This window comes from Hylaeus anthracinus, unplaced genomic scaffold (genome assembly GCF_026225885.1).
Source record: "Hylaeus anthracinus isolate JK02 unplaced genomic scaffold, UHH_iyHylAnth1.0_haploid 11997, whole genome shotgun sequence".
NCBI classification, from domain to species: domain Eukaryota; kingdom Metazoa; phylum Arthropoda; class Insecta; order Hymenoptera; family Colletidae; genus Hylaeus; species Hylaeus anthracinus.
This window is the reverse complement of record NW_026534344.1, coordinates 2,924,772-2,942,300: the sequence shown is the minus strand read 5'-3', so window position 1 is coordinate 2,942,300 and position 17,529 is coordinate 2,924,772. Positions and strand designations below refer to the sequence as shown.

The following is a 17,529-nucleotide window of genomic DNA, read 5'->3' as shown; positions in this document are numbered from 1 at the left end:
CTTCAAAGGAAATGGCAACCGCTGATTGGCTACGCATCGACGTAGGCGACATCTATTGATAGTGAGTCATTTGAAGAAGAAAGCGGAAGTAACAGTAAACTTTCTGCGCACGCGTGTCGTGAATCACGTCAGTGCAGTACTACGTCGAAAATAAATGAGGGTTAATTAGGCCCCTACATAATTGATTTTGAAAATTATTCACAAATTGTTGAAAAATTAATCAATAAAGCTCAGAATATTGTTACATCAAATTGTTAATTTTATCAGTAGGTAAGACACGTTTATAATACAGTAACCTTACGCGATCTAGCTCTGGGTTTTTAGGCTTGATAAACTGTGGCGCCTGTAACGTAAACTTTGTACGCTCCTATTCTCAACCGCGCACGCCTAGAAATTTGTTTTTGTAACTGTCCAGGGTAAACATTCCTTTGTTTCCAAGAATTTCGTAGAGCCACCGAATTCCAACTTTTTTTTTTAGCTGAGCATTGGGAAAAACAAAGTTAAACGATGTTTACTGTTAATCGAACAGACAAACACAATTTTAAATTAAATAATCTGAAGGAAGTTTTGGAAATATTACATGAGCAATTTCAGCAAATTTCTAGACACTAAGATTTATTTCAAAATATGTTTCGATTACATTCATGTAACGACCTAACACGCCATTGCATTAGTGTGCGTCGGTGGCGTGTATGAATTTATACTTCGTTATAAAATATGTTCATACAAAAAGACAAATGCTGCTTTCGATTTCAGGGTAGGTATCGTCATTTTCGCTTGTGGTATCTAAAAAATGAATATTTAATTGTCAATGTAGTTTGTGCGTTCTCGTCGTTGAATGGAGTATATTTTTATTAGCTCATGCAGTTTTAAATATAGTTCTAGGAATGACACTCCACGCGTCTGTTAAATTTGTGCACTCTTTATGGGCAGATGTGAATATACCTGAAGGGACTTCAAAGGTCTCGTTCGTTTCTTTTATGATTTAACGAAGCCTCCTGGCCTCTCTTTCTGATTCTAAGAGGGTCAGAATGTCTCCCTCTCGTACAGGACCCTTCACGTTTCGAATCAACTGCCTGTTCTGTTCGTTCAAGAACTCCACCTTTACCTGCGTGCATTGTCCCTGGGAACCGGTTCTACCGAGGACCTTTACCACCCTTGCACGTACTATGGGTTTTTCCATTCCTTACGATTTCTCGATTTCCGTTGCACGATTACACAACTAATTACGATCCTTTCAACCAATTCGTTCAACTGCACTAGAGCGTTTACCAACTTTATTGGCACAATTTCTAATACGACTTCGAACCAAGTTTCAAATAATGTCCAAGATGATACACGAGTTCGAACGTAAAATATACCATAAAATAATTTAACGACGAAAATTTTGAAAAGCAGACAAACGAACGTGTTTTGTGAAATTCTAATTTTCGACTGGAAGAATCTAAAAAGCTGACGAAGCTTTTACTTTGGCAGCATTGGCAAAAGCGAGCTTAAAATAGCTTCTCCGACGTTAGATTGGCCGCTTAAATCCCACGTGCGTATGACGAATTCTATGGCTGTAAATTTAAATCGCGTGTATCGAATACAATAAGAATTTTCGAAGCAACGATGGCGTTTTAATCGAAAGCAATTCCATTGTTGATCGAATGAAACGATCGACGTACGCATTATATAGATGTTTATTCATTTGTGCTTTAGTATAAACGTGACATTCCTTTCTTAGAACACGGAACATTTTATGTACTTGAAAATTTGTTTCGCAAGGATCCGCAATACTCTTCATCTTGTGTATGTATTTTTTTCCTTTCCACACGCTTCTCTTTTATACACTCTCCGATGTTCGCACACACATGCGTACAGCCTCGCATACGTATACTCGTTTGTTCATATAAAATTACAATACTTGAAAAAAGTGTCATGTACTGTACGCGATACATGGTCGGACAATATACATTGCACATCGACGCGTAGTGTGTATGTGTATATGTATGTGTGTTTGTATGTGCCCTAAAAGCGGAAATGGTTTAATCAATTCTTCTCTGCTGCGCATCTACATGCATTACATGATGTGACGCTATTTGAATTCTTCGGCAGCAATTTGTAGGTTCTGCTCGCAAGATAGATGCGTGTAATTAAAGGTTTGCTCGTTCGTTAGTACAGTCCTACAGTCTCAGGCTCTGCAGAGCCTTGAACACAATGCGCGCGGATTCGTGTATGATCGAAGACACACATTTAGTGCTGTCACGTTTGTCGGATAATTTCTGGCTACGAACACGATAGCGCAGCATTACGAAGACGAACTAAGGAACAATTACATAGCTGATACCGCAAAACTAATTGTGTACCAAAGAAAATTGCTAAACAGATTGTAAATGACCGTAACGCGCGTTTAGATCTCGGCTCTGGTATGCACGTTCGGTATCGGTATTTGATTTTTATACGCAATAGGCAAGGATAATATACCAGCTATGTTACAAGTGGAAGTAAATTATTATTTTCCATTCATATACAGAATACCAAATGTATTGAAGGGAGACAGAAATAATAATCTAAGTAGGAATGTCCTTTACAAGGACTACAATTAAAAGACAGTTGCTTCTATATACTAATCAACTAATAATAAAGAAGAAGTATTGTATTGTTACTTAACGAAGATAATATATTACTTCCACGCTCAATGTTGCACTTAAACCAATGGCTTGTGATGCTTACTCTTCTTTCTCAAAGAATTCAAATTAGATACCTTTTCAAACGAATGAAAGATAAACAACTTTTGATGTTGACATTATTTGTTCAATAAAAATTACAATCAAAATTATACATCAAGTAATGCATTGTAAACAATAAATAAAACCTTATCCGAAGACTATTCAATTGAAAATCTATTATTGTGATAAAATTCTGTCCACTTCTGGTATTTATACAACTCGACTTACACGATATGTCGAGAACGTACTGTGTATTGTAAATCTCACTTTCAGTACATACTAGACGCGGCCGAAATCTAAACAGGTATATGTATACATGTTTATACACTTCAACGTAACAATGAACACTTCCTCGTGTCAATAGAAAAGCATAATTGTTATACTTTCAACGTATCTATTCAATCTCAGTGTATCCTTCTATATCCCGTTTCCATAAATACCTATACTTACACATCTTTATGTACATTTTACAGAACTCTTTGAGTGTTTGTTTGCCGGTACAAAATCACAGACATTCCAAGTTACCATCATTGAAACGCATTCGGAATGAAATGAAAATAATCATAAGATTTCCAAGTTCATGGCTAAGTTTCAACAGTGATGACTTGATCACGATACAATGTTTACTATAAGTTGTTTAACAACAACAACAATAATAATAATAAAAAAATTATATAGAAAAAAAACCGAAGTATTCGCACGTATAATACAGTGCCTCGTTGTTTCCTGCCTAGATATTTTGTCAATCTGCTCCCTTAGATTAAGAACATTAAGTAAAAGTACAAACGATAATAATTATATAGCGAGTCTAAAAATATGAAAACTTTTTTGTCCCCCCGCTTCCCTACGATTCGTTAGATATAATTTCATCATGAATTACGTTTTTACAGCTTAATTTACCACTTATACGCGAAGTGTAAATTATTCACTGGTTAAAAAAAGTTTACTTCGGAAACACTACGTCGGCGTTCGTCTTTCGACGCTTCGAAAAGCGTACTACTTTGCGTAATAGTCGTAAAAATCTTTACAGTCTCCTATCATCCGATTTTTAAAATTGAGAGAGAAAATTAAAGGCGGGATGATTTTCTGTAAAATTGAGAACGACTCGATTAAATAAAGAAGCACGATTCCGAAGGATCCTGTGTTGAGAATTTCTAAGTATTTAATATGTATGCGATAAGTATTATCGCTGCTTTGCGTACCTATCGCCTCGAATACAATAAGCGCGTATCGAAATTGATTTTGAATATATTTCCATCCCATCCCTACCGGTAAGATAAATGAAATATAACTAAAACCTCGAAAAGGACGATCGTATCGACAAAGATCGTTTACCCTAGACGAACAAATTAGACGTAGAATTTCTATATAATATTTGGAATATAAAAATATTTATATGGCTATCGTTTAACAAATATTATTTCTGCTCGAGGAGAATATTAGTTTATAACGTTAAACTAAGGATAATAATATTGATCGACTATAACGTTAAGATTATTCTGTACCTAGCCATGTTACGGCTTTCACAAATTGCTACGCAGCAATGAGATCTAAAGTGAAGGAAACGAATCTATGGAATTTTCATTGGTTTTTCATCTCATCAGTCGTTGAATAAATGAACCCATCGTCATACGAACAGTGTATAGGCCGTGAAAATAATTCCTGTATAAGTTTCCAAAACCAGAATAATCTTATTAAATTCGTTAACATACAGACTCACGTGCCTACTTTTTGTTTTCATTTTTTTTTAATATGTATGCTCCCTTCACCCTGCGCCTCCTCGTAATTAAACGACTATGTCGTAATAAATGTAACAATGTTCAGCACTCTCACTTAAAAGCAAACGCACAGGCAGCTAGTGATTGGTCAGGTGTGAGCTTTTTACAATACATGCTTACCGTTTCCTCTTTGCCGCGCTTAAACGTTATAGTTATCGAATTACATATCTATTAATGGAATGACGATATGAGTAAGGATTGGTAAGAAATCATTTCGGAGTACAAATACATTCTAATGCCTCGTCGATATAAACAAAGTATCGTTGGACGCAGAAATTCATTACTTTAGGTTGATTCAATGATTCGATTAAAATTTCTTTCGTCCGACATGTGAAACGATTATTGGTCGTTTGTGTATTTTTTTGTATATCTTCGAGGCATCCGTCTTTCGTAGCCTAAATGAATGGCGATCGATTTAAACACGAGAATAAAGAATCCATTCTAATCATCGATCCATAAATTCTATTGTTTATCTATTGAAAAAGTCTATTTTGTTCGCGTGATATACACGCGCTCGTTGGAGGGACCATGAGTCTTGAATGGGCCTAAGGCTCCTGGCGAGTTTGTAGTAATTGGCTATAAATGTTTGCGTATCGATTCGATGCGTATTATCAACGGTGGTCTCGTCTCGATCTATCATCGATGATGTACAACTCGAATACTAACTTCTGCGTACTTCTAGTTCATTAGAAATGCCTAAAATGTTTCTATGCAGTACGAGTCTTTTCCTAGCCAGCCTCTTCGACATACTCGTCGTGTGAAGTAACACTCGTAACACCCTTCGTTCCATGTTCCGCATTCGAAACGCATCATCGAGAATGCAGGCAGGCTTCATTTTAATGCGATTTGCATCTTCGATGAACCGTTCTAAATACATGCCAGAAATAACCGATTTTATTCGCTTGTCCTACGATTAAAATGAGTTTTAATAATTGAACAGATTTCGTCGATTCACGGCTGGCAAATAGACGTGGAGAAAGCTTCGACGCGTTACAACACACCACTTTCGTATGCGCATGTCGTTCTATATTCGATGAGGAAAGAAATTCAGAATCGTAATCGTGAGTTTTCGAAGACCGTTTTCGCCGGAACACACATATGTACACTAATAAGTTCGCAACTATCGATCGCACGATCTTCGACGAGATCTAAGTACAACGAACAGCCGTAACACGATTACGCGTCGATTACTGGTTATCTTCTGATCACTGCACCGCTTTAACGAAGAGATCGTAACTTCAGTCTGAGTACAAAGTAGGCTATCACTCTCAAGATAAGCAAGAAACCTGTGAGCGCGACGGCGTCCATCCAGAAGACGGCGTCCTCCATCGACATCTGTTCGAGGAACTTTGTCGGGCTCTTGTAGTGGCAGTAGGCTTCGGAACACTTGAGCTTAGCACGATTGTAACCATACACAGAAATCATGGTGCCCTCAAAACTGTACCTGACGTAGCTCGCGTACGCAAGAAATTTCAAATACTTTGGAATGGCATTGAAATTGACGAAGAAACCGGAGAACAGAATGATTGGCACCGATGACACGGGACCAATGAACACTCCGCTCTAGAAGGAGAAACAAATTGTTTTTCGTCGAAAAACCAGCAACCAGAAATATAATTATATTATTACTTAACGAAAATAAAATATTTACCTCCACACTCAACGCTGCACCTATTACTAAACCGATGGATTGAGAAACTAATGCTGTCAATATACATATAGTTAAATACATCATGAACCTATTCGCTTCCAATGGCTGCGACGTCATGAAATATACAATGACGACATACGCTATAGAATACACTATCTGTAGGAAAAAAAGGATTATAAGGTTAATGAAAAATTGTTGAGCATGGTTTGACGTTAGTTTGACGCTTAAATTGAAAATGTTATATAGTTACTTGAAAGGGCACATCAGCCAGTGTTCTCGCAATATAGTAAGCTTTTACAGAATACCAATAATTTAAATGTTCTCTCACGAATACGGCCATTTCCATTGGAACTACAGATTGAGAAAGATTATTTATAGACGTGATAACAGAAGCGTAGGAACTATCGTCATTCGTCGTGACTTACACGTAAGAATGGTAGGCATCATAGCAGTGAACATGAGAAACATCACCGTGAAGAAGACGCAGCCGGCATTGCTCATTACTTGCGAGGCCTCGTTACCGATGTCGTAATAAATCGCACCGATGAGAAACCCAACGATTATGTGCGATATCAGCCTTACTCTCGTTAATGTCTGCAACACAGAACACGCAAATTTCGAATAACGAATAAAAGATAAATAGCTTCTAATTTATTATTTATTTGAGAAATAACATAATTTATTTGACAAATGTCTGTGCAACTGTAAACCCACTAACCATGTCTCTTATTTGCGATAAGAAAATTCTCTTAAGGAGGATCCAAAATTGGGTAAAATTATTCGTTGGAAAGCCGACTTTCATCTCTATGCTCTCAGCGCTGTCGAGCAAAGAAGTTGTGCATGAAATCGGCATATTGATCGCCGTTCCGCCATTTGGTTGTTTAACAACACCGTTTGGTATCAAGGCAGTCTCAGATTTCGTCTCTTGCGGCGGCGATTCCTTTGCTATGTCGTTCGAAACTGTTTGAACTGCATTAATCGTGGCATGATGGTGTTGGTAATTGGCGCACTTGCCGTTGTTAACAGCCATCACCAACTTGTGCACGCATTCTCCATGCTCTCCGCATGCCACTTCCATCACTGTAACAAGAAATTCCTTTATTTTTTTTAATTTTTTTTTCATTTAAAATAAAATCATTTGTCGAGAACATTAAGTTGCTCGCATAAATGTTACTTGAGAAGAGACGACCGAGACCTTTGAAAATCATTAAACTTACAGTCATAATCTCTACGTACCATAATCTGCTGGATTGTGATAGCCGGGGCACTCTAAACCCATCGACGACAAAAAGGGAACTAAACCTCCTACGTTTCCTTCGTACATGCACTGCCCTTCAGCCAGAAGATACAAATGGTCAAACATCTCGAACAACCTGGCACTTGGCTGATGTATAGTACATGTAATCGTTCTCCCTAAAACGAAAGTACAGATGTTTAAAGAATGCCAACCAGCATTGTTAAAAGGCGATAATTGAAAACGTTTACCTCCTCTACTTAACGATTTGAGCAAACTTAAACATTGGTAACAAGTCGAACTGTCCAAACCAGAAGTTGGTTCGTCGAAAAACATCACCGGAGGATTGTTCACGAGCTCCAATGCGATTGATAACCTCTTTCTCTGTCCTCCACTGAGGCAATGAGACTGTGTGTTGCTCGCATCGCTCAGGCCAAGTGTTTCAATGATTTCTTCAATCTAAGTAAAACATGAATTTCGAATAACATGGATAATATATACATATATATTATAGTTAAACTGAAATTTTATCCACGGACCACTACTTTCTTCTCCTTCGCGCTGATGTCCTTCCCCAGCTTCAAGTTCGCTGAAACCGTCATGGCTTCGTAAACCGTCAAGTGGGGCAATAGACGATCGTCCTGCATTATGTAACAGGACATCTTTCGAAATCTTCTCAGATTCCTGTCCTTTCCGTTTATCAGTACGGAACCGCTTAGATTAGACGTCCTGGAAACAGGGAGAGAAATGTTCGATGTAATCAGTTTCTGTTTCATCGGTCCGCGTAAATTTCGAGGATGAAACTTACTTGTAACCTGCCAGAACATTCATGAGAGTACTCTTTCCAGCGCCGGAAGGTCCCATGATAGCAGTCAGTTCCCCCGATCGAAATTTCCCGTTCACACCTTTCAAAATTGTCTTGTAGCCTGAAACGTACGATATATGAAGAAATCGTGCCTGGTACGGGTTACAAATATTTTATCCCAGAGTTCAGGTCGCTCTCTGTTTTCCTTCGATTCGCTATCCCTCCATCGATTTACATTTTCGCGATTTACGTAATATTTCGCATTGCCAAAATAGAATCTTTCATGGCACCGTTCTTGGCAAGTTCACCGAGAGTTCGCGTGTATAAGGCGATAAAATTTCATTAAACTATTAGTTTCTCTTGCTCTGCGGCGAGTGCAACTGCACTCGTGAAGTGCATCTGAATCGCAACGTGAATTAGACCGTACCTATTGATTCTTTTAACTAGGTCATTCACACGCGTTATTATAAAAAAAAAAATTGTTCGGGTTTTCATGCGAACGTGGCGGTTACGAATAGACCAACCTCTCTTTCTGCCTTCGGATACGCTGTAAGAGAGATCCTTGAATTCAATGTCAACCGGTGGCCTCTTCGGAAGATGCGTCAATGTTACTGCTGGCCTTTTACCATCCTGTCCAGGACTATGGTTCGGTACTTTTCTCGCGAACATGCTGTTACTACACATTGCAACCACGGCACCATTCGACGCGCTACCGTTACAGTTGCAATGGAGATTGTTTTGCGAGCCACTGTAATAGAAGAAAGGAACGTTTTATGACGATTATGGAATTTTGGACATTTCCCGATAAGAATCTTATCCCGCTACAAAATTACTGTATCAAAAGGAGTTGAAAGATTTGACAAAGATGTATCTATGCCCCCGAGTAAATTCTTTTTATATATTAACATAGTTAAATTGTAAATAAAATTGAATTGTAAAATTGATAAGTTTTGAAGACGAGTCCGAAAACAGAGACGAAGGTACACAAAAATTCTAGCTAGTTTCAGGCCGTAAAATTCATCATCCACGTCGTTAAATAATTGTTGGTTTTCGTTTCCACGAAGTCGGCGTTTAAGTGAAACTAATAAAGAACAGCTCACTCAGCTCCACTTTACCGGGTCATAGATTCTTGGTTTCTTTTCCTTGTACGAAGTTCTAAATACCTAATTGCCACATGTGTTCAACAGTTCCTTTTCTCGACGGGGCGGCATAGAAAAACCTCTTTTCTCGCGTAAAAGTACGGCGAAACAACATTTCATATCGCAGCGTATGTGGATTATTTTTAGACGGATTCGTTGCGTATGGACGAAGCGGAAGGTCTAGTCAATGTTGGAGCAATAAACAGTTAAACAAGAAAAGAAAGAAATAAAAACTATGTTTTTCAATTTACGCTTTCATCAGTATTCCAGGGTAGAAAATAAATCTTTTAAAAGTGTAACGTAGTAAAGAAGAATTTTGGACATTTCCCGAAGCCTTACGAGTTATGCATATTTGGCTTGTCGCGTGTGTAATTTAATCCTTCACTTGATCCCAGTTTTAAGGTTTCAGTAAAATTGAGAAATAATCGATATCGCGACAACGTCTATAGCAGTGTTTCGCAACTAATTATAAATATGAAGTTGGGAATACCGCAATTAAAACTTTGATTTCCGTTCACAGCAGCTGAAATAAATTGATTGATACATCTTTGATACGTCCGCGGAATGTGACCATCGCTCCCAAAATCAGATAGCCAGACAATCGGCGACTTCGAGGTATCAATCGGCCACCAAGGGGCGATATTGTTCACGTTGAGAGACATGGTCAATAACCAGCACGTTGACAATCGGCTAAATTTATATCGAGTTTTTATCGCGTGAAATTAGGTAACCACTAATCCAACAAAACAGATAATTAAATCGCGTTAGAGTGTTTTGTTGAACCGAAACGATTAAACAGATTCGCGAATTGATGATTATAAATACGATCAAGGAAGACCGGATCTTGTTGGATTCATTTTTTCAAGTTGTTTTTTCATCCTTTAGATACGTAAACATGTTTCTATGAAAACCCAAGCGAAGAGGATCAAACGCAAGAAATATATAAAAAGAAGAAGTTTATCTTGTAACATTTCTACGATTTTGTTTCTAAGAATAGCAAATCATATTCAAGGAAAGGAACTGCGAAGTATTCCTCCACTTGAGCCTATGTCTCGACGCGATCAATGAACGGACCTTGAGTTCCGTTTTAGACATATTTGGGATGTACGTAGCACTTCGCGTGTTCGATGTCGACTCGATGACCGCGCACTATCTCATTCATCGTTTGCACCATAAAATATCCGTTATAGAATTCTAGTTTAGTTCGAAACACGTGAGTAACAAAAGCGAGGGTCACGAATGTTGACGAGTCCAAAGTTTCTGGCAATTCAATGTTTTCACTCCGGCTTGTTAACCGAAATCTGTTCTTAGTCACGGAACACGGTAATCAATGTAATCATAAATCAAAGTTCGGACGAAGAAAGGACTTCATAAATTTCTTTTTGAGTAGGTCATTCCACGACAAATCAAAGATTTCAAACAACATTTTGGATTTTGTTCGGTAATCGGATATATAGTTGCCTCTGTACATTTACAGATATTCATTTTCATGGAAACAATATAATTACATATATATATTATTAATTCCTTGGAAATAATCAAACACTTGCTCTTATCAAACATACATGTATACGCCAACTGAGCAAACATAAAATTTTTCATAGCAGCTCCACTGGAATGGAACACCTGGTATTTTAATCCAATTGACAATAATTGCAATTTGTTATCGCGAAAAACTTATTGGAAATGTCGTTTAAATTTGTCTTAGTAACCCACGTGATAAAAGACGCGACGAAACATTAACAGATGGTGCAAAACACCAGGTGTTCCATTCAGTTCCTCGATAATCGTGGATTTCATTTGTTATCGCGTAAAATAGCTATGTACGTATCGAACGTCAGTGTCGTTAAAAAACAATTGATTGTTGCACCTAAGAAGATGATAATACACGGAATCTTAATGTTTCCATAGAAAGAAATATTTATGATAAAAGTGTATGTTATAAATTCTTCAATTTGAAATGTGTGAATAGATCAAAAATGTTCTATTGGGGAATAATCAGCTGACAGTTACTATTGCAAGCTATGTGAAAAGACATCTTTGAAAAGCGAATTGAAGCAAACCGATGAAAAGAGCAAACTTCGAGACTACGGTACATTCAGACCATTTTGTACGAAGCTTTGTATATATCATACAACACATTGTACGAACATACGAAACTATCCTATCGTGCCTCGTTCAACTGAAAAAATGCTGCCTCGATTTGGACAACGTTTCAGGGTCGGGGTAGAGATGCAATTACTTAAAAGGGATACGCGTGTTCTTCTTTCTAAGACGCCAGCTTCGAAACTTTTATTCTCTAAGAAAAAAATGATATCTTTACCACCAAAATTAAGTAAAATGTTTGGAGATCACTCGTATTAATAACGTCTTCTACTTTGAAAAATACTGTCTCGATCTTCCAGATAAATTCCGATCGATAAAGACAAACGTAGTCTAGGCTTATCCTCTTGTGTAGACTTCGTGCTCGGTTTCGTTTGTAAATTCGAATCGCTCGAGATTCAAATATCTTTGCAACATGCGCATGGCAGTATTCTTTCGAGATTTGACTCGCTATGTAGAAGACACGTCTCGGTTTTGCGAATAAAACGACTAGAATCAGACCTGAGGACCGCATTGTTGAGGTTTTCCAAATGTAGCGTGGGTGGAGGTGATTTAATTGTCACCTGGTGACTACCGCCCGGTATGAACTGTACTTGTTCATCGCCGCTGTACCTGGAACTCCCTACGCTCAGAGTGAGATTCTTCAGATCTGCCATCATCTGCTGATGCTGAAACGACAAAATACTCTATTAACATACAATAACGTTCGCCGTATAAAGGAGCATGTTTCGGACTTTCCAGAGCAGTAATCTTTAGTCTGACTAGTGAAAGTCTCAGTCTCGATGCTACAAATCGGTAGACGGTGTCCCGGCGGTGCCGTAGGACGAGTCCGGAGAAGGTCGAGTTCAATGATCTATGATTTAAGGTCATTCAAAGTCAATCAAGATCAAACAGTAATAGTTCGGTCGCTATAGATACTTGAGAATATATTCGTTCTTATACTCGACGTACATTACTTTATCGATTAGTTCCATAAAGGAATGGATAATTTCACATACAAGAAAGAAGTCGACCTTCGCGTCTCCTCTACGCCGTCGGCTACAAAGAAACTACACTCACTGTATAACTATCTCTCTTTGTTGTTGATTTCTTAACTGGAATTCAGGTTAGAAGCCAACACACCAAAGTAGCACCTCTTTATTATGAAACTGTTCCGAATGGTTCGAATAGAAACATTTCACAGCCCATTGAACTTCTACTTGCTCGAATCTTTCTTTGTTCCGGAACAAAGAAAATTCGTTTGCGTGCAGCTCGCCAGTTAATTATGACACCACACGGAAACGTGAGTCAGGTTCTCCGCATCGATAACCAGCAAGGCCTTTCGTTGCGAGGAAAAAAATGAAAATTTGATTTAGTTTACTCGAAATTTTGAACCGTCCACGAATCCCAAGCTTGTAAACGAACGAGTGACGTGTCGAGCAGTTTGTCAGCGAAGCGTAGCAAAAGCACGACAGAAATTTCATCGCGACGCTTTGAATGAGGACTCTTAGGGATAACATCGATGAATCATGCGCATTTAAAGCAACTTCTCTGGATCTGTCAAAACGAGTTCGTCGACAAAGAGCTCTCTCCTTTTTTGCCTCCGCAGAAGCGTTTTCTATCCTTTTAGGTTTTATTTGCCATGCATTAACGGGAGGATAAGTCGTAACATTGTCTGTCAAATTGCCGAGAGACGAACAAATCTACGTTCAAGTCTTGAACAAAGTTTTCAACTTGCTTAATACGCTTGGTGCAAACGCACATTCTGGAAAATTGTTACTACCATCTCGTTATAGACAAACCTTCGATTTTTCTTTTTATATAAGAATAACATAATCATCTAAATTTACTTGTAAATCGATATTAAGATGGAATGTACTGGTATGCAATGTAAATGGTCAGATTGGTCTTTGTAAACGTTCATCGTGAGATATTCGAATCGCGAAACGAACGTTAGACCTTTCGTGAGACGTACTATGCAAATTCCTCATGGATTTTCCGTCTAACGGCCCTTAATCTTCTTTGATGATAACGAAAATAGTTACAGTGGAAATTGGCCTAACGCCAGGAAAGAATGCTCCGTGTCGAACTGTGTTCTAGTTTGAAGAAATAAAGTTGTAAAATTCTTGCGCAGAATGTTTCAAGTCATAAACTGTAAGACAATACAAAAAAAAAAAAAAAAAAAAACAAAAAAAAAATATGTTCCAAAATAAAGTGTAATACCCTTTTAAGACACGGTGCGGGCGTGGCCTTCGAAGTTCCCTTCACTTGTAATTTTCTATTGTCTACACGAAAAATACTTGTATCTTTTCTATAATGACAGATGATAACAGGGATTAACGTAACTTAAGCGATGCCATACTTTTCGATCACAAATATTATCATCGCCACTTACTTACCAGTACAAAGTATAGAAAGATATGATAACACACATTGCTAGACAGATATTATAATCCTCTTACGATATTACTGTATAATTTTGTACAGATCATTAATTCGATAATTTCGTATGGCTGATTATGCAAAGTGTTCCGCGAATCAGAACGATACTAGAAATGGGCAAGAATTTCTTATCCCGACAACATTTTTCTTTTACTTTTACCAAGCAACTTCGATAAACGCAAACGAGAACTTTAAATAATTAGGGTGACAGAACGGAAACCTAAGGACATTGGACAGTGCGATAAAACGATCGTAGCGTTAGAACAAGTACACGTGCCAGAAATTGCATCCGACCCTCGACACACGTGACACGATTTGTAGAAATGCGCGTCTTCCGAAAGCACGTTCTCGTAGAATAGATAACCGCGTGTTGGTCAGATTTTCCATTGACGCAGAGATCAGTTAACTTTTTCTTCTTTGATTTTTTCTAGCTTTTTATTCTCCCAGATGATCAATAAGGATCTTACTTCATATTTCCAATGACGGCGTTATAGAAATCCGACTAAACGCGTTGACTATTATATCGTAACCCCGATGAATCTAATTTTCGTTGATTTCGTAAAATGATATGGAACAAAATTATGAATAAAGAGAATATCACTACTCTGCACTAATTAATAATTTTTCCCAACTTCGTCGTGACGAGAGGACCGACGCAAGATTGAATCGATGAATATTCGATATCTGCGTTAATCTCGGCAGTTTTATCGGAGTATTTCCCACTGAACGAACATGTTAACAATCTCACGCGGCTGTAATGAGTTTCATGCTACTATAGTCAACAACGATTTATCGGATCGCGATTGCTACTAACATTTATACGTACGGTCAAGGATCGCGTAAGATATTTTTGTCGCAGGGCCAATAAACTCGTGAACGCATTATGGCACGCAATATTCTCACGCGTAAATCGGTCTGGATCGCATAGGGTCATCGACCAATGCCATTTTTCGGTATCCATGATTTCTCGAACTCTTTGGTTTTCAAATTTCCTCAAAGGCAAAGTAACGCAAGAAAAACATACACCAACGTTTGTTGGATCTTCGATTCCAACAAAATTTGTCGTCTAACCGAATTGACATTATTAAACGTGTAAAATTCGTACGTATATTATTGGGTCTTGTCGAACGTAATAAGATAGGAGAATTATATATTCCGAAACCTCCGAAATAGGAGACTGTTCCAACGATTAATCGCGTCTAGGTGAACTGGGTCAACGAAATTATTTCACAACCATTACACTCGATAAGACCAAATAATGTATATACAAATCTCGCGCGTTGTCTTATTGATTTTTTAAGAGGAAAAAAATATAAAAAAATTCCTTTATTCGATATCGTCGCAGTCATTACAATTGGAGAGCATAGCATAATTTTTTCATTAGATTGCATTTATCAAACTTCGTATACAGAGCTCGAGGCACACGAAGAATATTTCGATTACCCGAAGAAATTTCATGTTCAAGGAGGTTATAAGAGCACGTGTGGTGCGCAGAGTCGCCACAATAAAGCGTGCTTGTTAGGGCATCGATCCAGCTCTTAGTTTTAGTCTGTCTAGTTTCGCGGCATCAGCGATTCTTTATTTTACTATAATTCGCGTACAATTTGACGTCCACGTGCACCGAGGACGTGTCCCAGTCTTTAAAATAGAACAAAGTTTGCACCGAGTCACGTCGCGCACAACTTTTTTTGCGCTGGGAGCAAATCGTGTGTCGTGCCAAGACTCGAACCTAACCACTATTATTTTTCTACTGTAACTTGACAATTTGCGACGACGCTATGGTGCATAGTGCAATCAATGATTCACGCGATATGTGCGGGAAATTGGCGTTCTTTTCCCTCGAGTCATCGTAAATAAAATTACGGCTAGCGTCGTTGCACGCTTCACCGAACGTGCATTACAATTGTAGAGACAGACATGTAAGACGGAACACCGAGAGAGGACCGTGAAAAATAAGTGGGTCGTCGTGCAATATGCAAACAAAACGATCCGATGCAACGCACGCTTTTCAGTGCCACAAAGTTAGTATAAATCGTTCCAAGCGAAGGTGTCGATCGTACGGGTTCCAGCCTATTTTACAACCATTCTGCGTTCGAACACAAGGTTAGACGCGCGAACAACGGAAAGCGGGACAAGTCCTACTCCCATTGGACAAAGAAAGGCGCTTAACCTCTTCGTACCCGTGCCTACAGCCGCTGAATATTACTTCTTTCTTTTAATTTGTAATTTACTTAAATATTTCATTCATAATTTAATCGTGACTGTTTTATCATTGGCTGGAAAAATCGCACTGAACATGGTTGCCCGATACTCTCCCCTGATGTACATGTATTTTTTTTTTTTTCTTCATTTGTTCACTATACTTTACGTAAAGACGTTTAGATTTGACAAAGGCTGAGCCAGTACAGTCGAGTTAAATATACAAAGTAAATACTGATATATCATTTTTACTTGCTCTCAACATTAAGACACATTAAAGCGACATTAAGATCCCTCGTACAAGTGGAGTACATGACAAGCGATACCGCGAGCACCAAGAAGGTTAAGCCTCATGTCAAGACAGAAGCGCAGGGCTGTCAAGTACGAATCTAGCAGAAACATCGCGCGTAATAAGGAAAAGGGGATCGACTCACCATCGGTCGAACGTTGATTTCGATATTCTAGCAACGTCCGAATTCATGCCCTGATAGTGATGACGTGCATCCTCTGTTTTTCCGCCCTTTATTCGGTCGCACCACCGTGCACTGCACTTCTCGTTTCCAAGAGAATCGTGATCACACGGTAATCACAATATCTAATAAGGTAGAAGTTCGACAGGCCTCGCTTTGTGTATATATATATATATATTATACACACATCTGTACATATATACACGAACGCCTATATCGTTACGATGCGCTCTTAATCCTCGCCTTCGTTTTCCCGACGATCGATGAGGTGTTTTCCGAATCGCGAGGCTGCATTCGTCCCCGAGGGAAGTGTCGTCCGCCCGATAACGCGATTTCTCTCTTGTCTCTGGCTCGAATCGCGCATTACACGCACACACACGCGGGACGATCGAAAAACCCCGAGCCGCAACCAACCAATCCACACTACGAACTGCGAGCTGCGTTTAATAGTCAGAGAAAAACGATCAGCTCAACGCAACACACCGTACCGGAATCAGCTGTCGCGCTTTGCTATGCACCACCGTTCGCCTTCGCTAACGAAATGAACCGAGCTGTCCGGAGACTCGAAACCCAGGGATGTCTACGTTTATCGTGGAACCCACTCCCTGCTCGCGGCTTCTAGGCTACGTGTCGTACGGGGAGGAAGCGCCTACCCTTTCATTACGAATGACTCAGGCTGTTTCTTTTCAGCCTGATCCCGAGAAGTGCTCGGAGAAGTGACCTGTACGGAAGTCTGTTAAATTCGTTCAGGCTCTAATCTCGACTACGCGCAACGCCTGCGCGCTCCAGTTCGACAGCGGTACGTTTAAAGATATGCCAGAAAATCTACTACCGCGTTATCCTTTCGGGCAACAAAGGCTAAATTATCGTGTCTATTATTCTGGAGTTAGGAACGAACAAGAAATTTAAAAAAAAGCCATCAGAATAGCGCATCGATCGATAAATTCTAATACTTTTTCTATGGGAGAGCGTGAGAGGCACCGTATTAAAGAAGATTAACTTTGTTCGAGTTTGTTCC

At 38.9% G+C, this 17,529-nt stretch overlaps 2 protein-coding genes across 2 annotated transcripts; both read right to left on the bottom strand.

The window, feature by feature from the left end:
- Window positions 1-598: 598 nt before the first annotated feature.
- LOC128889444 (40S ribosomal protein S28-like) lies at window positions 599-1,426 on the bottom strand. The gene is made up of 2 exons (XM_054147088.1): window positions 946-1,426; window positions 599-786 (listed from the first exon to the last, which is right to left on the bottom strand). The coding sequence occupies exon 1, from the start codon at window positions 1,181-1,183 to the stop codon at window positions 986-988; it is 198 nt and encodes a 65-aa protein (XP_054003063.1). The 5' UTR covers window positions 1,184-1,426; the 3' UTR covers window positions 599-786; window positions 946-985.
- A 238-nt stretch (window positions 1,427-1,664) lies between these two features.
- On the bottom strand, window positions 1,665-17,172 carry LOC128889395 (ATP-binding cassette sub-family G member 4). The gene is made up of 12 exons (XM_054146993.1): window positions 16,476-17,172; window positions 11,923-12,089; window positions 8,704-8,927; window positions 8,183-8,300; window positions 7,914-8,103; window positions 7,626-7,833; window positions 7,377-7,553; window positions 6,859-7,220; window positions 6,566-6,734; window positions 6,391-6,491; window positions 6,141-6,296; window positions 1,665-6,052 (listed from the first exon to the last, which is right to left on the bottom strand). Exons 1-12 carry the CDS (start codon window positions 16,476-16,478, stop codon window positions 5,708-5,710), a joined length of 2,220 nt encoding a protein of 739 aa, XP_054002968.1. The 5' UTR covers window positions 16,479-17,172; the 3' UTR covers window positions 1,665-5,707.
- Between the last annotated feature and the right edge of the window lie 357 nt (window positions 17,173-17,529).

Bases quoted from the DNA above. Each gene is read 5' to 3' on its own strand.
- LOC128889395 (XM_054146993.1), bottom strand. The intron at 8,104-8,182 runs GTAAGTTTCATC...CCCTGTTTCCAG, and splicing joins AATGTTCTGGCAGGTTACAA to GACGTCTAATCTAAGCGGTT. The intron at 7,221-7,376 runs GTACGTAGAGAT...TTCTTGTTACAG, and splicing joins TCACAATCCAGCAGATTATG to TGATGGAAGTGGCATGCGGA.
- LOC128889444 (XM_054147088.1), bottom strand. From the start codon at position 1,183: ATGGAAAAACCCATAGTACGTGCAAGGGTGGTAAAGGTCCTCGGTAGA.